Source organism: Tripterygium wilfordii, chromosome 12 (assembly GCF_013401445.1).
Source record: "Tripterygium wilfordii isolate XIE 37 chromosome 12, ASM1340144v1, whole genome shotgun sequence".
Lineage (NCBI taxonomy): Eukaryota > Viridiplantae > Streptophyta > Magnoliopsida > Celastrales > Celastraceae > Tripterygium > Tripterygium wilfordii.
Genome location: NC_052243.1, coordinates 3,409,895 through 3,434,719, shown reverse-complemented (window position 1 = coordinate 3,434,719; position 24,825 = coordinate 3,409,895). Strand labels below are relative to the sequence as shown.

General features: G+C 38.8%; 3 protein-coding genes across 6 annotated transcripts; all 3 read right to left on the bottom strand.

Moving 5' to 3' along the window:
- Positions 1–44: 44 nt before the first annotated feature.
- On the bottom strand, positions 45–7,303 carry LOC120010854 (BTB/POZ domain-containing protein At2g30600). Its single transcript, XM_038861750.1, has 13 exons — positions 7,047–7,303; positions 5,713–6,622; positions 5,008–5,337; positions 3,907–4,137; positions 3,393–3,554; positions 2,512–2,724; positions 2,353–2,400; positions 2,102–2,160; positions 1,711–1,843; positions 1,527–1,601; positions 1,360–1,440; positions 564–632; positions 45–469 (listed from the first exon to the last, which is right to left on the bottom strand). The coding sequence occupies exons 2-13, from the start codon at positions 6,511–6,513 to the stop codon at positions 251–253; spliced, it is 2,421 nt and encodes an 806-aa protein (XP_038717678.1). The 5' UTR covers positions 6,514–6,622; positions 7,047–7,303; the 3' UTR covers positions 45–250.
- A 300-nt stretch (positions 7,304–7,603) lies between these two features.
- Positions 7,604–11,452, bottom strand: LOC120010412 (G2/mitotic-specific cyclin-2-like). 4 transcript variants are annotated; one of them, XM_038861206.1, is made up of 12 exons: positions 11,087–11,452; positions 10,875–10,933; positions 10,616–10,754; positions 10,296–10,352; positions 10,149–10,194; positions 9,895–10,044; positions 9,699–9,824; positions 8,850–8,939; positions 8,517–8,738; positions 8,336–8,434; positions 8,069–8,247; positions 7,604–7,959 (listed from the first exon to the last, which is right to left on the bottom strand). In XM_038861206.1, the coding sequence occupies exons 2-12, from the start codon at positions 10,927–10,929 to the stop codon at positions 7,815–7,817; spliced, it is 1,308 nt and encodes a 435-aa protein (XP_038717134.1). In that variant the 5' UTR covers positions 10,930–10,933; positions 11,087–11,452; the 3' UTR covers positions 7,604–7,814. The 4 variants fall into 4 exon arrangements, with proteins under 4 accessions (XP_038717134.1, XP_038717133.1, XP_038717137.1 ...); XM_038861205.1 differs by having other exon boundaries at positions 10,296–10,355; positions 11,087–11,447; XM_038861209.1 differs by having other exon boundaries at positions 9,919–10,044; positions 11,087–11,445.
- A 9,359-nt stretch (positions 11,453–20,811) lies between these two features.
- On the bottom strand, positions 20,812–24,003 carry LOC120010168 (probable serine/threonine-protein kinase PIX13). The gene is made up of 6 exons (XM_038860879.1): positions 23,698–24,003; positions 23,151–23,524; positions 22,399–22,534; positions 22,007–22,143; positions 21,503–21,626; positions 20,812–21,365 (listed from the first exon to the last, which is right to left on the bottom strand). The coding sequence occupies exons 1-6, from the start codon at positions 23,777–23,779 to the stop codon at positions 20,962–20,964; spliced, it is 1,257 nt and encodes a 418-aa protein (XP_038716807.1). The 5' UTR covers positions 23,780–24,003; the 3' UTR covers positions 20,812–20,961.
- Between the last annotated feature and the right edge of the window lie 822 nt (positions 24,004–24,825).

Here is a 24,825-nt window from a genome sequence, read left to right as displayed (position 1 = left end):
GTCTTCTTTAGGTGCATCTTTGTGAAAGCGTGTACTCGCTTGCAGCCACAAATAAAATCTGTCTTAAAACACTTCGAGTCCTTTGACAACAACTTTCTTCAAGGAGATTATTCCCTCACAGGGAAAAGAAAAAACAAAATCGTTTAGCATATGTCCTGAGTACTTGTTTCTCAACTTTATTTTCTAAATGCATTCTATATCACACAGACGTTGAGAAGTTCTATCATACAAGCCAGAATTAACCAACTCTTCAGTGAAAGTATCCATAGAGTTCTAAGAAGCAAATACTAAAGTTCCATGGATTAGAAGCATCTGCTGTGGGACCTGTCAGAACAACTCTGAAGAACCTAAACCGGAGTAGGGCAGTTGGTCCGATTATAGGCCACGAGGCGAACTGCGCAGGCTTGCACATCGTTTGGTCATTTTCGTGAACTCTCAAGTTTGTCCAGGTTTTCCCATCTAGAGAGCCCTGGAACGCAGTCAAGAACCATTTGAACCGGTCATCACATTTTTCTGCATCTTATATAGGACTTATAAATAAAGAAGTTGAAGATTGCCGTTACCTGGAAATTCCAGAATCTTATGTAAGCCCGTGATCCATCCTGTCTCAGAGTGTAATAGTTGCACATAAGCTGCGTCAATTAAAGATCCGGCATCAGAAGGGAAATTCAGGATTCACATATCCCTCCATTGACGATTAGTATAACCAGGGATTTAAGAACATGCAATGATAATAGTATCCTACATAGACTGTATCGTACTGTATTGTATTGTAATCCAACAGCCATCAAAACGTTATATACTGCTCTTCTCAAAACTTATTGGCTCAACTTGGTGCAGTTCTTCACCAAGAAAAGGGGCCTATTGCCCCTCAGACAATGATTTAACAACTTGAAATATCTTTGTTTAGGTGAAAATGATAAAAAGCACATAATCTCATGCTCCTTCGATTGACAAGGGTATAGATTTGATTTTCATAGGTAATTCTTATCCTCTCAGTGAACTCCTGAGGCATGTATTGAAACTTATAAGCACATCTAGTCCGTGCTTTTTCTATTCAAACATATATCAACTGAATCCGTGCATCTTAACATGCGAGAAATGCCAAACATTTAAAGGTAATAATGCACATAGATATATACCCATTTTCTGAAGTGAAACTGAGTCCATAACTCACAATGACATTGATTTTTCATTTCTAATCCAACAAAGACTGCAAGTAATTCTCCGCTAAATCTCATCTGACGACTTGGAGTTTTTGTGATACTTTCACAGTGCATTTAACAGTCATCAATTGCAACAATGAATTTATCAACTCAAACTCAAAAGCAAGTGAAATAGAGAGCATAGAGATGTAACCTGATGATCTTGGCCAATGTCAACCATCCACCATGCACAATTATGTCCATCTTCCATGCGAGGTCCAGCAAAAGATGTTCCCTAATGTAGAGACTACTATTCAATAACCATCTAATAAAAACCCACAATTTACAAGGATTTCACAGGAATTTTTTGATTTACCATACCTGGTAAGTTCTCGAAGCCAACACCTTGGGGTCAGTGTATCTTGAAGTAGGACTGCTTGCTGCTATGGTGATTCTCTGTAACATGCAAATTAAGAGCACAGGGAGCAATATTGAAATGCCCATTTGAGAATTGAATGCCAAACCTAAATGAAGAGACAGAGAGGGAGCAGAAATAGGTTTCCACCTTAGAGAGAACAGGATTAACCCAGGGATGATCCCCATATGACGTGCCAGAAAAATACAGAACTCCATTGCTGTCACCATCACATATATACTGAAGCTCTTTAAAACTAGATTGCCGATGTTGAAATCTTATACTGCAGCGGTGAGAAAGACTTAGTTATTTAGATCTTCTGCACCTATCTTTTGGATTACTGATGATAAAACACTTTTTTTTTTCTTTTTTTACAAAGATAAAACAAGGTTGGCCACTTGAGATCAATAGATCAGTAATGGATAGTTTTGGAATTAAAAAATTCCCATAATTTGCTAGTAACTGGAGGAAGCACACCAATGGGATTCATCAAGTCCACAAATGAAATCAAATAAATTCAGAACTTTTCTTTCTTGCTTACTTTTGGTCCTCTCCAGACTTTGCCAATCCAGATTCTGCAGAATCAATGGCCTCCTTCACCTGTGAAATAAATATCAAACGATGTTAATTTAAAAAAAAAAAAAAAAACAATGCCTGCCTTGTAAATTCATATATTTTGTCCCAAAACTATATCTTCTAACAATAAATGCACGAAAGTTGGGTCAGAGGAGGAGGAGGAGGTGAGGGGGGATGGGGGTAGGGATGAGGATGAGAAGAATATGTTTAACTCACAAGTATGCCAAAAGCAGGAATATGCCTGCCAAGATTGCTCGTCTCCAACTGCAAGGTTGATGAATAAAACAATAGTCAAAAGAAGCTTGTAGCCAATTACAGCATCTTTTTTCCAAGGTTGGGCAATCTCTGTATATCCAAGAACTACTAAATACATACCTTCTTAAGCAAGGCATGAGAAAGCAACGCAAAACGCACGAATGGCAACGCAACATCAACCGAGTGAAGCCTCTCAGTGAAAACGATTTCAGGAGTTGAACTTATCAGTAGCTCATCGACCAATTCCCACTCATACAATTCATTAGCTTTGGTGCTCCACGTTAATATTGCATTAAGAACTCTTTCTTCAGATGTTACTGTCAGGTCTGGATGCTGCAATACCCATGATCTATTATAAGAGATGTTTGCAGCTATCTATACAGATTCACCCTAACAGAACAAAACTAATCACACTGAGATGCTTACTAATCACACTGAGATGCTTACTAATCACACTGAGATGCTAGTTTATGATTATGCATCAGCAATTAACTTAAATCTTGCTTAGAAAATTGGGGCATACGTCTCAAGTAAACCAGATATTAACTGCAATTTTCCCGTAGTTAGTAGCAGATAATTTAATGTCATAAGCAATTCAGCTCTCCAGTGAAATGTTGCTGATCTCTTGAAATCTCTAACATATACTAACCATGTAACTACATCCCAAGTTCAATATCAATCATTCAACCACTCAAATCCGGACTAAAGGAAAAGAAAAATAAAGCTTCTAACCTTTTCTTCACAAACCAGAAGTACGTACTCCTTAATGTTTCTCCACTTTGTAGGAGAACAAAATTAACAGGGGGTAAAGCCTATTTTTCTTGTTGATACTTCTCATATCAATAGTCAAATATATTCATGAAGTATCCAAGTTGTATGGATTAATTTAATAATTTTCTTTGGTCTTCAGCACTGACCAAGTGTTCTAGTCCGGCTATATCAATCACCTTGAGAGCAGCCAGTTCCAAACTAAGTTCGTAGTTTCAAAAATGAGAACCCACCTTAATGATACTGATAAAAGTTGTCTCGTCTAACAAGATGAAGTCGAGGCTTGCAGTAGTACAATAGTCAAAGTGCATAGCAAATGTCCTCTCACATGTTTCTTCGACAAGTTTAAATGATGGGATCGATGAAACCGCTTTCAAGATTGGACATACTGAGTCCTGCAAAAAAGTTCAATGGTTAGCTTCAGAAACTAAATGCCAATTACTTTGGCCAAATATGTCTGCTTCCTCGTCCAATAAACTTGTGCATAATAGAAAATTTGTTGTTGTATGACCACCTCCCACTAGTAGAACTCCATCCCTGCATTTAATATGTACATGAAAAGGTGTCAATATCTTAATTCATTATCATAACAGGGTTCTCTTCTTTGTTTTCAGAAGTCTGAAACCTCGCAAGTGACTTCTCCGCTCATATTATTCTAGTCACACAAGAAACACAGTGCAATAACAATACAACACCACGATCTAAACAAAATCACTGAAATCAGATTTATGGATAATGATTGACTACCTCTGAAAGGCATTCTAACAGAGTTTTGCAGCATTCCTGTTGGAGAAGCGTGACTCCAAATTGGTCAGCCAATAAAAGAACCTGAAGTAACAAGGTACCGAAATCTGCAGTATCTTCCATATCCAGCTCCCCGCTATACATAAATTCAAGCATCGCCTTGAATGCTTCTGGTGATATGTCTTTTAAGCGAACCATGGAGGAAATGCTCTCGCTCATTCCATTTGTAAACATCTGTCAATGCAACAATTTTCTTTAGAAACTATTCTTTTCATTTGGAATCATTCCCAGGAATCAATTCCTTTAGGAGCATTATAAACTTCTAAAGACAATTGTTAACACGCTCAACTTACATCAACATTTTCTTTCTAGAGAAAATCAGAGGAAAGAAACCAACAAATGAATTAGGCAACATTTACATAGATTAAAATTTATCAAAGGCTAATTATAGTCAGCGATGCATTATGCATTCAGAAGAAAAGCATCTTGTACTATTGATGCAGGAAGACCATTAATTTTGTTTTTTTATTGTTTATTTTTTTAAAGAGTCGAGGAGACCTTTGTGAAGAAGGTTTCCCTTTCAGTCAGATCCTTTTTTTCAAGTCATTATGTAGTTCTAGGCCAGTCAGGATTAGGATTGGCTTAGGAATCCTAATGTTTCCTTAACCAATGGTTCTAAACCTCTACCTAAAGGCTTGCTTGCCCCAGAATTTAAAAAAAAAAAAAACAAAAGAAGTTTTTATGCAAAATTGCTATAAGAGAGATTCCTTTGAGGAGAGAGTCCTTGCATACACTCGGTGATAGGCTGAGAGGAGAAGGATAATTGATCCAACCTCCTCAGAACTTCATAGAAAATTTACGAAAGTTCTCTCAATCCTAAAGAAAATTTACAGTAGTAGTGTAAAATTTACATCAACTACTCTATTAAAAGTTCTTCAAAAGCATACATACTAGACAGAAGCACAAAATAGTTCTCCAATTCATTAAGTAAATCCTTCCTTCTCTACCAAGTGGTTGGCCATTTTACCAAAGGACACATCGTCATGTCCTAGAATGTGCAAAAGGAGATTACTCAAAAAGGAAAAGAAGATTAAGTTAACACACCTTTGTAAATGGGACACTCCACAAACTAAGAATGATTTTGTGAGGCTGTGAAACAAGACCATGACCATCAATATAAATGTGTACATCACTGTATTGGCCAATCGATTGCATTTGTTTCAGCTTCTGCATCTTGATGGGAAGTCCCGAGGGAAATGAGACACAACATTGTGGCCTAGAGCTTGGATGAGACAATTCCACATTCTTTCCAGAATCAAACAACTTTTTGTTTAGTTTAAACCGCTCCATGGTTTCCTCACATTGCTTCACCAATGCCATTACATCAAATTGTAAGCTCAAAGCCCGTAAAGAACCTAGTTGTGATTCTGAAATCTGCATAAAACAACATCACACTTGAGAAATCAATATAAACTAACATATCTTATCATTCTCCATCCCCTCAAATGAAAATATCAAAATGGGGTGGGGGAATATGCACCGAGCAACAAATGCTGAAATTTTTGAAATGTATTGGGGCAAAAGGATTAAAAAAAAGTAATGAAATACAATCACAATAATTGGTTTGTTTTTTGTAACCGAAAGCAGTAGACCAAGAAGTAGTCCGTCCCTATCCAAGAGGCCATAGTCAAAACTTCAAAAATATAGGACAGAAACGAGCAGCCAGCAAGAAAAACTAGAAGCAACAGAGGGAGTCGAGAGAAGAAAGAACACATGGAGCCTAAGAAGAAACGTAAATATGGAATATACCTGGGTCCTTCCTGTGTAGATATATTGAAGAAGTGCATGTAGAATTGGATATGCTATCCCCTGCAACTGAATAACATCTTCACCAGATGAAGCCAGAGGAAAGTTACCACATGCTTGCAAGACCACCTTGTGAGCAGGCACTGGTTTTTCCTCAGCACCAACAACGAAGAACATATCAGACAACTCCCAACTCTCGAGAAAATTTTCAAGGCCCCATTTTTCATAGCCTATCTGTGCATCTTCCAACTCCTCGTCACTGTTCTCCTCCCCACTATATTCACCGTAATCCACTTGCTTCCACAGCAATATATGGTTTCCTTTAAGGGGCAACACATTGACATTTCTATACCCCACATGCTTGTCCCAGCTACTGAGTCCAACGTATTGGACGCTGCAATTTGGATTTGAATCTAACCACTGGAAGACAAGATTCTGAAATGGATATCTTCCTTTCCCAACACAAATCAAACCATCATAAAAACTAATCCAATAACTCTGAAATGCTGAAGAACAACACAGCCCTACTCCAGCTTCATCAACCACAGTTTTATTATCCACCTCAATTTTCAATCTCCTGTTCCTGTTACTGCCAATAATCACTGTGTAATGAGGGCTATTATCTCTCTTGTAATGATAATGCTGGCTCCCAACATTCTCCCGGAACACAACAGTGACATCATTGTGAGCGAAAGCTTCAAAAGCCACACAACCCCTACCAGCTTCCCGGAATTTCAAATCCGGTCTCCAAGCACACTCAAAGGGCGCTACTGTAAGGAACTTCTTCTCTTTATTTTCCATCATTTTCCCTTGTAGAAAGCCTGACGTCTTCAACTCAGTGGATAGTCACCCGGAGGAAACCAACAATATTTAAAGGAACTTAAGATTCCATGAGGAACACTGCCCTGTCAATCTGGATAGACATAGATAATCTTCCAATCATACAAAAATAGTAAAAAATTACATTTTAAAAATAAAGAGAGTAAATCAATCAAAAGCAGACAAGATTACAAATAACTAGAGCTTGACATTAACCAGAACCATATGTTTAAGATGCTGACAAGAAACAGTCTTAGGTTAATCTAATTAGACGAGTAACAAGTGAAACACCACGATCTGGGAGGAACCCAGAAAATGCTAGAACCCCCCTCAACTTGGCAAATATCTTAACCCACAACATCTTTAAACTCGTTGTTAATCCTACACCACAATTTTATCAAAGTACGATAAACATCTGCAAATCTGGCCTTATCTGCAAACACCAAAAACCCAACAAAAAGACAACAAGAACCAAACAAAAAAGACTAAGATTTCATGGTGGGTTATCCGATCCTTACCTGGAAGAATATACATGGGACCGCCTCTGCCAGCAACTTCACCACGAAGCTCGAAAACCATACATGACTTAAAAAACTTACAGAGATTACGCATATAGATCAGAAAGCGATTGATCGACGACTCACGATTTTCATCAGGTAGGAAAAGAAAAAATAATCACAAAAAGATATCCTCAGTTGTCCTTTTTCCTTCTTGATTTGGAAATTTTCGGAGCTATCGATGCTATAGATAGCCTCGAGTGGAGAAGATGACATGTGGCAGATATGCATGACAGCTATACACAGCTGCACTATATCTATCCGTCGTCTTTTGATGTTTATCACTTATCATAATTTTATGTAGGAAAATGATTTTTTTTCCCCTTAATTTCTTATCCGTACTTTAATTCTGAGGTGGCCGTTAAATGTTTTAGGTCCCTGTATATGTATATGAATCAGGAGACTAATAATTTTTCTGGGTGAAATTGTAGAGACTTGAAAGATCGAGTTCGATTTTTACGGAAGCAATATTTTTGTTTGTGGTCTCATATTTTGATTTAACTTATTTCGTCGTAAAGTGAGAAAAAAATCTGGAACGTTTTTTTTATTTCTGGCAAAAGAAGAAGAAACAGTTGTTTTCTCTACATCCACACCAAGGCACATATGAACATAATCAACCTCCTACTTAAGGCCTCTATGTACAGGGCAACTAATGTTGCTCCATTTCATCTTCAACCCCACCATTGATTGGCTAAGAATTCAGTAAGTAAACCTCTCTTCCTCGGCTCGCTAGTCTTGGACCTCCGAGAGAAAGTTGGCAGGCCGAGTTTTAGCAGCATGACCAAACTTTGATGTGCAATACTTCCTGTGGACACCCGTTAGCTTCCCAGTTGCTGCATTTTGATGGAAAGTAGCCATCATTCTTGTGCACTCCCTGGAAAAATAGAACCCGAGCGAACAAGTCGGTCAAAAAAAAGTATCACAGAATTATTGCTTTGTCAAGAACTTTCTTTCAGTGCTACCAAAATGTAAAAATCGCTTACAATAGCTGTTCTTCGGAGTAGTTGGTGTACCACTCACTGGTCTTACTCCATTTTCTAGAGCCACTCAGAGTACAGTGAGCTGTGTAAATTGCAGCGGCAGCTAACAAAGAAGGTGGGAACTTGAGCATTTCATACTCAACGAGGCAAAGCTCGATCATGAAGAACGAGAGTAGCTCAAGCTGTTTCAATGTCATTGTCATTCATTTAATCAGAATCAACCTAATATATCTCCCAAACATTACAAACTAAATGCAATTTAATCAGAACCTTCTTGTCGGCTTGGGCGGCTTTCAGAAACCTCCTCATAAACACATATGGAGTGGGAACGGATAGATTAAACTGTAAGGTATTGATCATTAACTTCTCCTGCAGATCATTCCTTCACTGAATCAGAATAAAAAAAAAATCAATTCTTGAAACATAACTAATTTTGGTTTGAAAGGCATACCATCTCGAGCACTTCTTTTCTGCTGTAAGCCTTGTCAGATATAAGAATGAGATCTTCTACAACCGGGACAGATACTTCTTCATATTTGCATGCGAGAAGCATGGCAGTAACTCCTACAAGCTGAAGTTGCTTCCTCACTACTGGTTGAACTGCTAAAAATCGATCAATGAGATTGACGGTAAGATATAAGGTCTCCTCCATTAGGTCAAACTTGTAGTGCACCTGTTTAATAATTCAAACATACTCATTAGCTCTGTTCAAACTTGAGGAGACAGTGCCTTGTATCATCTCCCGAGTATCTCATTCCAATAAAGATCAAAGGATTTTACGTACCTCTATTAACCAATCAATGAGAATACCTCTCATTCTCTCATTTATGTCAAATTGCTGCAGCATGTAACTCGGTGAGACACAGCCAGAAGCCTACATGTAAATTTTGAAACAGGAGTGTTAGTTATTTTAATATGCCTGCTGCCCACTTTTTTCCTTTTGAATGTTAGAAATTCAACATTAGCTTACTGTGAAAGGATCAATCATCTTTCCATATGATCCAACAAGATTGGGAAGGGAATGGCAAAAATATAAAGTTCCATGTTGTATTGTCCTCACCAGAGCCCAAAACAAGCCCCATTACAACATCTAAGGCCATGTCCCATAATCTATCATCTGCACTATGACTATGAAATCTATCCACCCCAGCACTGTGACCTCTGAGAGAAACTGATATAACAGAAAGAATATCTACCCTTCTCCCTGATATTCATTCCATGTTGTATTGTCCTCACCAGAGCCCAAAACAAGCCCCATTACAACATCTAAGGCCATGTCCCATAATCTATCATCTGCACTATGACTATGAAATCTATCTACCCCAGCACTGTGACCTCCGAGAGAAACTGATATAACAAAAAGAATATCTACCCTTCTCCCTGATATTCATTCCACCTGATCCTATAGATTGACTAGAAATCAAAGCAACCGCATTCTTTCTGTCAATCCTCTAGAAGAGAACACCAAACATGCCAAATTCTATTAGTCTGCACTATGACTACAAGATCTATCCACCAGCACTGTGAATTTTCAGACAAAATAATGAGTGGAGAAAATCGATTTCTACCCTTCTCCATGAGCTGATCAAAAGAACTCAAGTAAAGCACAGCATTATAAAAATGAAGCAATTACCTCAGTCTTCCTGTAAAAATCATATAAATCATCAATGTACTTAACAACTGCAAGTGGATTCTTCTTATCACAACTGTCTATGTCCACCACTGGCTCTTCAACTACATCTTCCATTTCAACCTCCTCCTGCATCAAATCACAACAACAATGGCATCCTGAACAAGAATTCAAAACTATAACTCATGAATGCACTCACTACAGAAAAAAGGTCTTCACATGCCATGCAGTAATTCTCTTCCAGCATTGCTTCTGTATGTTGCACAAACATCGGTACATCACCAGCTGCCTTGTAGTCCTCTACATCGACAGTAGTACTATCTTCTGGCAGGAGTGAATTCTTAGTTGCCTAGGTAAAGTCATAAGAAATAACCATAATATTCTATTCTCATTATGAACCCTATACATCTCTATATAGCCGAGAAATTCCAATTCTTTGCAATCAAGAGTTACCTCCAGTTTTTGTTGTTGCATGTTAGCCATCTGGGCAGCAAACTTCCTAAACATACAGCAAAAATGATAACAGCAGAGCTAATAAGTAGATGAAGTTGGGAATCACATAAGAAAGTGTCTCAAAATCCAAAGACATTAGTTACTAACCTAGTAATTGGTCGATGAGCCGGAATAGGTGGGTTTTTATCACATATCGCAGCATTTCTTCTAACCATCAAGGAAAAATAACAAAATAAATACTATGACATATGAAAATCAGGATGAATCATCTTCTAAATCTCTTTGGTTGACGTAGGAAATGTCCATGATAAAAATGACAACTCAAAAACTAGGACTCAATATCCAAATTCCTTCGTTTGGCTAAGTTAGTTGACCAGAACAACACCAATTGGAAAAAATAGTTGTCGCTGGTCTTTTTTTCTCATCATCCAATTAAGGTTTTAGGCATTAAGGTGTAAGAAAAGTACTCTGATAGTCCTCTCTTGTTCACTGCACAAGGATAAGGTGGAGCCCCAATATTGTTTCGGTTGACATTGCTCAAAGCTCTCCGGTTGTGTCCTGTGGTGGCCGTTGGAAACTTCCCTACTCCTCCATGCAATAATCCCCCTGTAGATTCAAAAACAAAGTCCTCTATTCTTTTTAAGGTTTCAACGGAATTTCTTTATAGTTTGAACAAAACAGGTAGTCCCGAAACAATATCAACATCCAGGGATTTAGTTTCATTACCTTGAAGATTTTCGGGCCCAATCACACCTGGGTTGTTCTCATCCGATCCAGCCATATCTCTGCAGTATGAATCATAAACCCATAAAAGATAACCCATCAAACGCCCTTACTAAGAAACACTTCAAAAACGTATCAAATTGCAAGAAACACAAAAGACCAATCAAGAAAAAATATCAAATACCAAGACCCAAAACATGAAAACGAAAAACCACCTAAAAGTTCAAGAATCTCGCCAGAATTTGTTCACCGATTATATGAAATTCCTATCAAATACCCAATCAAACTCAAAGCTTGTTGCCCCGGTGTTCCCCTCTGTCGTCGATCGTCGAAAAATCACAAAACCCAAGAGAGAGATAACCACTCAAAATAATTCCATTGAATCCTGCAGTGGAGTGTGATCTATCTCTCTCTTCTCACTGTTTCTTCTCTCTCTCTCTCGCTGTGACTTGTCTGACGAACCGTACATCCGCAATTGAGACGGAAACAGCGGATATATGTCCGCACATGCCAATTTTTTTATTTTTATTTATTTGAAACTAACGGCTAGTAAATTGTAGCCTTTGGATCTCGCCCAGATTTGAAAGGTTGCCTTCCTTCTAAGGAAGGGTGGCCTTAACGGTTACCTTCGCATGTGTTTTCAAAAAGACGGGACTATTCACACTCCTTTTTTTACTTTTTTCACCTCCACCCATGTATAAGGCATAGCTAGACACAATTATAATGTTGAGAATTAGGTATTTTTTCTTGTGTTCTTACACAAATTACAGAGACAGATGCACACGCGTCGAAAAAGTCAGGGCATGAATTTTGGAGGAAATAGAGTTGTTCTAAAACACCCCACCCTACCTCTACCTACTTACTTACCAGGATCATCATCATATCATTGTCAAAGCTGTGCAATCATACATGTATGTAAACCATGCAGCCGCGCAATCATACCTGTATGTAAACCATTGAATCATAATGGGAGGCATCGAATAACCCTCTATCAAGGCAATCTGGATAAAGTGATTATTATTAACGAACCCGATAGTGATAGTAACATGTTCATGCGATGGGGGAGGCATTGATCGCAGTGGAAAAAATGTTAAGTACTGTTCAAAACTAAGGAGATGTAATATGACATTGTACCTTGAAGCAATCAAATGACTCATGTCTGGCATTGTCATCCAGTTCTGAAGTGGTGTTGGTCTATCGGATTCCCAAAAGTCAAGTGAGTTGTAATGAAACAGGTTCATTCATAACCACTAAATAGATCAACATATTCTGCCCAAAACGTTCTCAACTCGTCAATCAAGTTATGTCAGACGTTTACCCATGCATCCTCTCCAAAACCAAGTAATCCAACAATAGCTCGGAAGCCACAATTTCCATCAGCTCTTACATCTTTTATGAACATAATATAAGGATGTAATATAGGTGGGAACTGACTACGATATGCAAGCTCATGGGCAATTGACCTCGATCTTGAATCCTTTGCGTAGGAAGTGGTGGGGTGTTGTAAAGAGATGAACAACTATGTCTACCTGATTCCTGAGAATAAGGAAATTAGCGACATGTTCAACACTTAAAAATTTAAAAAAAATATATTAACGCACTTAAAAAATTAAACAAACTATATTCTTCTTGCATTTTTTTTTTTTGAGGAGGAAAAGTTCATTAGATAGAAGAGTCAGCAATAGCATAGATATTACAATAGTGGGGAACATGTCCCATGAGCATAACAGAATCAAAACAGTTCATTCCATGACGCGCCAAGGAGTCAGCTAGCTGATTATTGCTCCTAGAGGTGTGGACTATTTCACAGTGACAGTCCTGCAAAAGGAGAAGAGCGGCATCCACACAAGAACCATAGGGGGCAAGCACGGTCCTATTGGAGTTCAGGTCAGAGACAATAATAAGCGCATCGCCCTCAAGAATAAAGCTAGTAATATTCAAGGCCACGGCTAGCTCAATTCCGAAAAGAAAGGCAGTAGCTTCTGCATAGAGACTTCCCCCTGCTGAGGGAATGCGTTTGAAGCTAGAAGCTAATATTACCCCATTAGCATCTCTCACAACCGCCCCCACACCTGCATAAGAATTAATAACCGACCAAGCTGCATCAACATTTATTTTCAATCTCCCTACTGGAGGAGGGATCCAATGACTAGACGCAGGAAGAGGTGGAGAGTGTTGAGGGGGGGAACTGGAATAGTGAGACTTGAGAAAAGATGCCTTAATGATGACATCTTGGATAGGAATTAAAAGGTTCTCATGGAGTAAACTGTTCCTTCCAAACCAAATGTAAAAGAATAACCTGAAGTAGTCTTCTAGTAAGTCCTTTGGAAGAGAAGCAATCAATTGTGCCATCCAATAACGTGGGGAGAGGGTAGAGCCAATTAGAGAACAAACTGTGGCAATTTTTTGCCTCCATATTGGAGCAGTCCATGGGCAATTCCAAAAAAGATGGAAGCTAGATTCATCAGCAGAATTACAGCAAATACATCTACCATTGACCTCAATGCCCCTCTTGATTAAATTGTCCTTTGTTGGTAGTGCATTATGAGCCAACCTCCATACAAAATTAAGGACCCGAGGCGGAAGGGAGAGCTTGTTTAGCTTGGCCCACGGAACCTCCTGAGTTGTAATCTGAGTTTGCTCCAATGGAAGGGAGAAACCAAAAGCAAGTCTATAAGCAGATTTTACTGAGAAGTGGCCATCCCTATTATGAGTCCACATGTAGCTGTCCCGAGGTCTCCTTTGAGAGAGTGGAATTCTTTTTATTGCTGCAACTGAGTGTGAATCAAAGAGAGAAGAGAGCAGGCTGCAATCCCAAGTGGCAGAAGTTTGATCAAAAATGTCAGAGACTTTCAAACCTTCTGAGACATAGTTTAGAGGGGTAGGAATGCCAGAGTGATGGTCAGGAATCCAGGGATCACTCCAAACATTAATTGATTCTCCATTCCCAATTCTCCACCGAACCCCACGAGAAACAAGATCCCTGGCTGAGAGAAGACTGGACCACACAAAAGAAGGATTAGATCCTCGAGAAGCTTTTAAAAAGGAAGTGTGAGGGTAGTATCTAGCCTTCATAATCTGACTGTAGAGAGAGGACTCATTTGTTAGAAGGCGCCAACCTTGTTTTGCCAAAAGAGCAGAATTGAAGTGGAACATATCCCTGAGGCCTAAACCCCCACTGGCCATAGGAGTACAAAGCTTCTGCCAACCAATCCAATGCATCTTTCTAACATCAGTCTTTCCACTCCAAAAGAAGTTTCTAGAAAGTCTATTGATTTCCTCGCAAAGGATTTTGGGGAACCTGAAAATACTCATGGCATAGGTTGGGATAGCTTGAATGACAGCCTTGATTAGAATAGCCCGCCCAGCTTGTGAGAGAAGCTTTTCGTTCCAACCTTGTAACTTGCCCCAAATTCTCTCTTTGATAAAGCTAAGTAACTCTCTTCTGTTGCGCGTGATCATAGTAGGTAAGCCCAAATATTTGGAGTCAGTTCTAGCATCATTCATGCAGAGCAAATTCTTGATAGATACTCTAAGCTCATCCCGGACATTAGAACTGAAAGTAACTGAGGATTTGTTAACATTGAGGAATTGGCCAGACATGCGCTCATAAAGATGAAGAATATCAAGCAATTTCCTGCCCTCCACTAAATCTGCTCTACAGAAAAGGAGACTATCATCTGCAAAAAGAAGATGTGAGATAATGGGACCCCGACGGCTGATTCTAATCCCATGGAGAGAAGAGGATCTGATACTCTGGTGAATAAGGTGAGATAATCCCTCAATACATATAAGAAAGAGAAATGGCGAGAGGGGATCTCCCTGACGAAGACCTCGAGTAGGATGGATACAACCTCGAATCTCTCTATTTATAATGATTGAAAAGGTGACAGAGGTCACACAAGTCCTGATCCGAGAAATCCATTGGGCATTAAACCCCATACGGGCCATCATAAAGAACAAGAAGTCCCATTCAACACGGTCAAAAGCCTTACTCATATCGAGTTTGAGAGCCATATAGCCTCTTTGACCTTGTCGAAGGCATTTCAAATAATGGTAAGATTCAGCTGCCACCATCAGATTGTCAGAGATCAACCTACCAGGGATGAAACCTCCCTGTTCTTGAGAAATAATTTTAGAGATAATAGGCTTCAATCTGCTGCATAAGCACTTAGAAATAATCTTGTACATAGTATTGCAAAGACTAATGGGACGAAAGTCAGTTATATTTTCAGGGGAACGCACCTTTGGAATGAGAGCAATCAAGGTGTGGTTTATGGGTTCATGGAAAATCCCTCCATTTAAGAAATTTAGAGTAGCTTCAGTGATAGAGTTCCCCACAATATGCCAATATTTCTGGTAAAAAATGCCTGGGAGACCATCAGATCCAGGCGATTTTGTAGGATGCATGCTGAACACAATGGATTTGACCTCCTCTGCAGTAAAGGGAGCCATTAGATCATCATTCATTTCATTGGAAATCCGGGGCTCAAAATCTTCAAAAAGGTGCTCAAGTAATGACGGATTAGAAGTAGTATAGATGGCATTGAAGTGGTCCAGAATAATGGGCTCAAAATGACGAACCCCCTCAATCCAAGAACCATCAGCCGAGCGAAGACCGGAGATGAAATTCCGTTGTTTACGTTGGTTAGCTTTTCGATGGAAATATTTCGTGTTGCGATCACCAAAGCGGAGCCAATTTTGCCGAGAACGTTGTCTCCATGCAACCTCCTGCCAATAATATAATTCATTGAGCTCTTTTTCCAATCTAAGCAATTGATCATGAAGGACATGGGAATGACGAAAGCCAACACTATTTTTTAAAGCTAAAAGAGATTTTTCTTTACTTCGAATATTTTTCTCAAGAGTCCCAAAGGAAGCAAACTTCCAAGAGGTCAGGGAAGAAGTACAAAAAGACTGGCAAGCTGCAATATTGCTTATAGAGTGGTCATCCTTTACAGACATCCAAGAATTCTTAATGATAGATTCACACTCTGGAATTTTACACCAAAATTCCTCAAAATGGAAGCGGCGGGATCTGTTAGAAATAGTAGGACCTCTGGAGATAGTGAGCAATAAAGGAGAATGATCCGAGGCTGGGGAAGCCAGATGGCGCAAATAAGCGCCCGAAAATTGTTGACTCCAGGAATCCGACGAAACAACTCTATCCAGGCGTTCCTCAACCAAGGCAGTCCCACTGCGATTGTTAGACCAGGTAAAGGAGTAGCCAGAATAACCAATATCACAAAGAGCACAATCCTGTAAAGCATCTCGAAAATTCTGCATCAAGTATTCAGCCCTGCCATTACTACCAGCAATTTCAGAGTTTGATAAGATTTCATTAAAGTCCCCTCCACAAACCCAGGGAAGACTAGAGGCAGCAGCTAACCGCCGCAAAAGAGACCAGAAAGCCGGACGAGAACCAGTAGAAGGAGAACCATAAATTCCGGTGAATCTCCAGGAAAGACCATCCTGTAAATTAATTACAGTATCAATGTGGGAAGAGGAGAAAGAGGACACTGTCAAAGGGCAGCTGGCATTCCACATGACCAACAAACCACCACCCAATCCAGAGCGTAAAACAGGAAAGCAAAAGTTAAATTGCAATTTGAGGCGGAGACGTTCAGAGGAGGAAGAAGAGAGACGGGTTTCAGATAGAAAGAGAATATCAGGGGAATGATGTTGCACCATCCGGAGCAATGCATGAACTGTGCGAGGGTGCCCCAACCCCCGACAGTTCCAAAGTATGATTTTCATTGCGCCTGGCGTGGCTGATTCTGGGCAGCCACTGCCAATAAAGAGTGTGAGGGTGTTGCACCAGTCACATATTCTTGCCTGTATTTCTTGGGAATAGAGTTATCAGGCTCCTCTATTCTGGTTCTTTTAGATCCAACCACCAAATCTAGTTTATCCACCTCCATCTGGGTTAAAGTGGTATGCACTCTGATATTCCTCGCTTTTTCTTTCAAACGTGATCCTTTCCTCTGTTTCGAGCCAGCAGCTTTCTGATGTTGATTCAAAGGGGTGGGTGCCCCAGAGGTATTGGTACCACCTGAGGTGAACTCCATACCACTACTTGACCCGGTGCCAACAAGAGTGTTAGAAATAGCTTGTAGTCGTTCATTAGCTCCCAAATCCTGCTTGCAGGGCCCAATATCCACTAAGCTCGATTGGACTTTCTCCATCTCTGGTTCAGACAGCTTCTCAGTTCCAGTGGGCCCATTTTTTCTTCCAACAGGGATGGATCCAACGGAACCTTCTTCTTCTTCTTCAGCTGTTGTATTCAAGTTCTTGTAAGTTGTGTGGGCTTTCCCAGATTCACCCAGCGAGGAACCAGCAGAGTTGTTTTTTGACCCCGAAGAAGTATTACTGTTTTTATGCCGGCCCCCCATTGATGCAGTACTGAGCCAGGGGCCATATTGTGACGAAACATCTTTGTTGTGCTTCACAGCTTCAAAGTGGAGGCTACACCGCTTTTCATCGTGACCAAGAACTCCACAGTAGAAGCAGAACTCCATCAGTCTTTCATAACGAAAAGAGACCCAAACTTTAGAGCCATCCGGAGTAAGAACAAAGCAGCCTCTACGAATGGGTTTGTCTAAGTAGACTGATGCCCGGAAGCGTAAATAGGCATTGGACGATTTGCCAAAAGACCGATCATCTGTAGAGATAAAACCACCAACTGCAGAACCCAGAGATTGAGCCACTTTTGGGGAATGGCAAACTAGTGGGAGACCATGGGCATGGATCCAGAAGGGGCAAGAGTCAAATTTAGCATTTTCCACACTCATACCCAGCTCCCATTTCTTTAAAACTAATAGGTGATTATCCATGTACCACGGTGCTTCGTCTAATACTCGATTTAGTGCGAATTCATTGGGGAAGATGAACTGGAAGAAGTTCGGGCCGAGGTCAAAAATGCGGAGATCGTCACCAAAACCCCAAGCTCTACGGAAGACTGTTCGGACAGCAGTTTTATTCAAGATCCGGTGAGAAAGGATTTTTCCTACGGCACTGTTGGGGAAGTCTTTCAAATTGTCACTGATCTCCTCTTGTTGCAGAATCACCAGCTCGCCCTCTTCTATGTATTATATATTTTCTTTTATGTTTCCTCGTGTTCCATGTTCAATGTATTAACACGTGGCTCTAGTCAAACGAGCAAAATTTTACGGTTGGGTTAAGTCTAGGACCCACATAGGAAACACGATACCGCACTCCGTGTGCCTCATAATGACTCGCAAAATTGACAAAAAAAAGAGTTAAATCATAAAGGTTCCAATCCTGAGAAAAGGGATGTGAGAAGTAAAAATAGGGATGTATATAGCAGCACCCTTTCAAAATCAGCCTCTTAATCTCCTATATATATATATATATATATATATATATATATATATATATATATATATATATATATATATATATGTATCATTTTTCTATGCATGTAACTCTCAAAGCCTCCTTGGCGCATCTCCAATCATGTTCTCAAACAATCCGGAGGAGGAGGTTACCCAACCAGAAATGTGTAGTATTTAACATAACGAATCCATTGACATATTTTTGTTCAAAATAAATATCAAATTCATTATGATCGAAATATAAAATGTTTTGAATTTATATCCAATAAATATTGTAATCAAAATATAAAATGTCTTGTGTTTATATCCAACTGTCTACAATTATCCCACGAGTTCTCATGCAAAAAAAAAAAAAAAAGAGACAAACTAATAGATTTTGTGCAAGCTAAAAATTCTTGCACCAAATTTACCAAATAGGTCACATGCATGGTTCTGGGATGTTCTTTGGATAAATGCTTTTCAGCTCTTGAGCTTCGGCACACAAGCAGAGTGTGTTGATCATTATAGACTTCGTTTTCTTATTGCAACAAAAAATAGTTGATTCAAATGGTTAAATTAGCTGTATAAACCTCTTAGCATGTGTGTGGAAGGTCACAGGTTCTGATACCAACTCTGGCGATATGACATTATTCCACATTGGGCTTCGGTCCAAGACTTAATCGACCAATGTAGTTTGCGTATATTGCATGTATTGAAGTGCAGTATGTTGAATTGTATCTTCGGTGAGTTCCTTCGTCAAAAAAAAAATCAAAATGATATATGTCCATAATTTTCTCATCCATAAACTTACATAATTTATGTGGCATGCCACCTAGATTATTTTTAAAAAAAGAAAAAACATGATTTAGCTTTTTCTCTCTCTTTATTCCTATTTTCTCTCAATTCTCTCTTCTACCCCGAGGTCACACACTACTAACATGGCGTTTTTATCGTCCGACCACTGTTCGTGACGTGGCTGGTCCCAAAAAAACCACAAAAGAGATGAGGAACAAAACCCAACAAACCCCGATGAGTTTTGTCAACCGTAGTTGCCAAAATCATGCTCGGAAGTTTGCGGCCACCGTGAGGAATATCGTTAGATTTGGGCAATCCAACCACCCTTAGAGGAAACCAACATCACCATTGGACTTATCTCGACAAAGAGTATCTTACATACCTTTTTTTTGGTCAGAAATGTCGTCGGAATCTGACAGTGTAATAAGGCTCTTTGTTTATTTTGTTTTTAATATTTTACAGACATTTAACATGTTGTTTATTGATTGAAAGACATTAATTATGGAGTAAAATCAATACCATTTTCTCATATTTCTTTCTCAATTGGGTCTTTAAGACATGTTGTTTTCGTGCATTTTGTAACCCGAAAAACAAAGGCTTCCAACTTTCATTATTTTGGTTAATCTTTGTTAGTCTATGATGCATGTTATGAACAACAAAGAGGCAATAATTAGCAACAGATAAAACAAAAACCAACATGCTATTGGGATGCTTTGGCTCAAATGGATACAATTCCTTATTACACTGTCCTAATGGACAGTGTAACTAATTATATTGACAATGTAATAAGTCACTACAAGGTTTGATTACATTGTACAAAATGAAGAAAGTGCCTTGATTCGAGATCTCTTTTGAAAAATGTTGATTAGTCTCAATGTTTGCAACTGGACAATGTAGTAAGGCAATATCCTATTGGGATTATCTATCTTAAATGGATACAGTTCCTTATTACATGTCCTAATGGACAGTGTAACTACTTATATTGACAGTGTAATTAATTAAATTTGATGTGTAATAAGAACTCAGCATAAAATCCCATAAAAATTCCATCTAAAATTAATTTCAATCCGTACTAGTGGGTTCACGATGACATTATTACAACACACATAAAAACTCAGACGAAGATATGACAGACCCATGAAAACCCATACAAAGATATGAAAGACCCATGAATAGAGAGCTCTTCAATTGTTGCAACTATAAGCACCAACATGAATTAAAACTATATAGTCCCTCTTTGGAGGTGAAGAAGTCATTTACAGAAGACCCAGGAGGATTTTTGGGTGATTGGTCTAAAAAGAACCCAAATTGTTGTAAATGGAGAGGAGTCCCTTGTGGGAGGAACTCAGTGGATGGAACAAGGGAAGTAGTGAGTCACTTGCGCCTGTACTCGGTGGTTTGAAGAACCTGCCCCATGCACCTTGATATTTCCTTGAATGGTCTCACGAGTCTCATTCCAACAACTTTGTCTAACCTTCATTCGTTGGAATCTTTGCTTCTATTCTCTAACCAACTCACTATGTCCATCCCAACTCAGCTTGGCTCGCTTCCATTGGCGTCAATGGCAGTCAGATTGGTGGCCGGAGGTGGAGATCCGACGTTGGTTGTGAGAGACAAAGAGAGAATGTCATTGGTTGTGAGAGAGAGGAGGGAGAGAGATAATAATGGTTTTACTTTTAAGAGTAAGTGATGACTGATTTTTGTATCTTTTGAAAAAGAAAAATGAATTTGAAATTGTCTTGTTAGCATGCCTATGTGGTAACACACATAGTTATGTAAGTTTAAGGATATATAGTGCTTCCGAAAAAAGAAAAAAAAAAAAAAAAAGAACATTGCTTTGCTTCAAAACGAAAGATGATACAAAATCTGTCCATTAATATGGAACTACATACGTACACTAATACTCGTTTACATTTCTTTGCAATAACTACAACATCAGGCTTCGATATTGATGTGTAGAATTATATATATGGAATATCCTTACCACCATGCTTACGATGAATCGGTGATCGTTGATGACTCTCTTTATCTTTGGATTTCCGTTCCTTTGATTTCTCTTTCATCTCACTTATCCTCACCAAATCATCCAAAACGTCGTTCATGGATGGCCTCTTCTTGGGGTCGCCTTCCAAACATTTCAGTATAAGCTCACCTGCTTTCATTGCACCATTTATTGGGTAGTTCTTCTCTAGCCTTGGGTCCATTATTTTCTTCAGCTTGCTTTTGCTAGACAGAGATGGGTTAGCCCACTCCACCAGATTGTGCTTGTTTGAGGGTCGATTTGTGTCCAGGGCTCGTAACCCTGTCAACATCTCAAGCAACACCACACCGAAGCCGTAGACGTCACTCTTCACATATAAGTGACCTGCAAATTTAGGGTTCAATTGTTAGTCAAGTAAGTTCCGACAGGCCCTGGCCCAATGTTCAAAATGGTATGGGCCGGGCGACTAAATAGGAAGAAAACAGTAGTGATAGAGATCCCAAAAATCTGTATTTATTTACCAGTAGCAACGTATTCTGGAGCTGCATAACCATACGTGCCCATAACCCTAGTGGTTATATGAGAGTTGCCATTTAATGGGCCGAATTTCGCAAGCCCAAAATCAGAAAGTTTTGCATGGAAGGCCTGCAAAAGTTTAGGGCATACATAAATATAAACCTAAAAGACATTTCTATGAAAAAATAACTATTTGATCAACACTACTTTCTTTTTTTTAAAACCGAGAACAACGTCATATAATTAAGTTTGCCTTTTGAACATTCGATTTAGGCCTAAACTCATGCTATCAAGCCTGTGAGTACAAAAATTTCTCACCCAATAATAGGGTAAGTTTAGTCAAAGCTCAGCACATGGTCACAATAATATTGCTTCCACTGAGAATCGAACTAATGACCTCTCAAGCCCATGTGGTTGGATCTCATAAAATTTCAACAACTAAACTATCACCCAAATGATTAATTAACATCGTAAAATGAACCAAAATCAAGAGTGTAAAGAGCAATTACCCCATCCAACAAAATATTGGATGCCTTAAAGTCTCTGTATATCACACTTTTCTCCGAAGTGTGCAAGTAATCGAGCCCTTTTGCTGCTTCAATTGCAATCTTAAGTCGAGTCTCCCAAGAAAGTGGCTCTCCGCCATCTGCATTCAGTTAAAAGGAAAAAAAAATTAACTCATAACAACAATCTTACGAGATGTCATTGTTTTTTTTATCTTAACTATCTCAAACGTTGAGAAGAACACACACGATTTCTCAAACATTGAGAAGAACCTCATATGAATCATGTGTGTCCATATCAACATTTGAGATGACTGGAACAAAAAACACTGAAATCCTCAACATTTTTGAACTCATAATTAACTCTCAATGCATACATAATTTGACATGGTTCTTACTTCTAAAGAGGTGGTTTTCCAGGCTCCCTTTTTGCATGTATTCATACACAAGTAGAAACTGTGATTCCTCCCAACAGTACCCCAAGAGCTTGACTAGGTTAGGATGTGAAAACTTGCCAAGAAATTTGACTTCCGCCTGCATCCAAACGGGGTCTTAGTTCAATCAAGTTGTGTAAGCAAATACGTCACATACACATTCGCGCAAGCTTAGCTACCCACATAAATTTAGTAAGAAAATGGGGGCTAATAATTCAACCATGGAAAGTTCCATCATGGGGGGGCAATGCCAGCTTTTTCCACAGAAATTCACGTCAAATACTCAAAAGGGGATTGTGCCATGTTTGGCTAAGTCAACTATGTCGATGTGTACATGAACTGCAGCTATACACAGTGTGACCATGACTTTTTCAACCACCATGATTTTGCACAAACAGAATTTCAAAAAGGTATGAATTAATTAGGTTTTAATGCTTATATTAAGTAAAAATCGTGGACTTCTTAAAATATTAAATATCGTAGGTTAATCAGATGAGTTTGAGGCTACTATAACACTATTAATTTTTAAAAATATGGGGCTCTGGAAAACTGCTCATGTCGTCCGCCCTTAGGGACACCCATGTCCTCAATTATGTCAAATATTGATATGGATGTAAATCGTGTGCATTTATCTCAGTATTTGAAATAATTGAGACCAACAATGCTTAAATTGTTAAAAAAAAAAAAAAAACAAGAGAGAGGAAGAAAAAAGAGACCTGCCATTCCTCTAAGCCTTGGGAGCTATCAGGGTTTGACTTCTTAACAGCGACGGCCATCCCAACACCAGCCTTTGAAGGTGCATATGTCTTATGGTCAACCCAACCCCGGAAGACCCTCCCAAATCCACCTTCACCAAGCACTGTATCTGGTCTGAAGTTCCTGGTTGCGCTCTTGAGCTCTGCTAATGTGAAGATTTTAAGGTTTGGTGTAAGAATTCTACCACTTGATGGCATGATTTTTTTTGTTGTGGTCGAAGTATTTGCTTCACTTTCCAAACGAACTTCTTCCTTGACATCTTCTTGGCTTTCACTAATATTCTTTCCGACCATAATCCCTCCATTTTCTTGGCTATTCTCGGCCCTCTCTGTTTCTGCACACCAATGAAGCAACAAAGACTATAATGGTTTCTGACTTGCCTTGATGTTTTGAACAGTAAGACATAAAATATTGAAGAAAGTGTGAAAAGGGTTTTCTGGGAAATTATAAGATTAGGGCATTTTTCTCTCAAACCAAACAGATCAAGAAGCTTTGATTATTTCTCACCTGGGCTTCTGGATTTGGTGGTGTCTGAATTATGATGATTCACTGCTACTGGACGACTTCTGAAGCAGCAGTTGTTTCCCATATTTGCTCCTCTCTTCCCCCACCCTGGATTCAGAATCTCCAAATATACTACGATTTTAGATATGCAAGAGATGTTCAAACTTTAAAGACGACTGTTTCTTTCTCTTTCCTTTTTCTCTCTCTCGGAAATTGAGGAAGAAACAACCCAAAGAAAGTGGAAGGAAAAAAAGAAAGTTATTAGCGACACAAAAAAATTGGACTTTTTGTGTTCCTGTCTAAGTCGCTTGTGGTTCACGCAGTTTTTGTAGCCCCATATTATATGTGCAAAAATGTCAGGGATTTCAATAAAAAGCATCTCTATTATCTCAATAATAGATTTTGTCCCTTGATTGATGTAAATATAAAAACCTACAAAACCGAATAATTGAATCAAAGAGTGACACATCCATTACTGAAATGCTTTTTACTGGGATCCTTATCAGTAATAGATATTGTCCCTTGATTGATGTAAGTGTAAGGATCCATAAAACCTTATGATTGAATCAATGAATGACACATCCATTTCTAGAATACTTTTTACTGGGATGCTTATCAATTCTGTTATATGTGGCTTTGTGATTAATTTTTTGAAAAAAGGAAATTATAAAATATAAAAATAATAAAATAATTTGGGATAGAAGATCAAAAGCAACTTCCTTAGGGACCCAAAAACTACGCGTGACAGATATTTATATATATATGTATGTATGTATATATAAATGTTTTTTTTTTGGAATGGGGTCCACCAAAAATATACATATATATTTATATATGTATAGTGTTGAAAGTTGAAATTGCCACAAAAAATTTTAGAGATACTGTTGGCTTTGAGCCATGTTCCCACATAGTTCTTCATGAGTTGTTGTCACTGGTTGTTAGCCTCATGAAAATGTGTCTTCAATGTGATATAAACTAAACTTTGTTTATAAACTCATTGTCTAGGCTATGTTAGATCGATGTGGAATTTTAATCTTAACATATATATATATATATATAAGAATTCTCAAGTGCAGACATCTCAGCTGTTGATTCTGATCAACGGCTAAGATGAGAAACATTTTCTCTCAT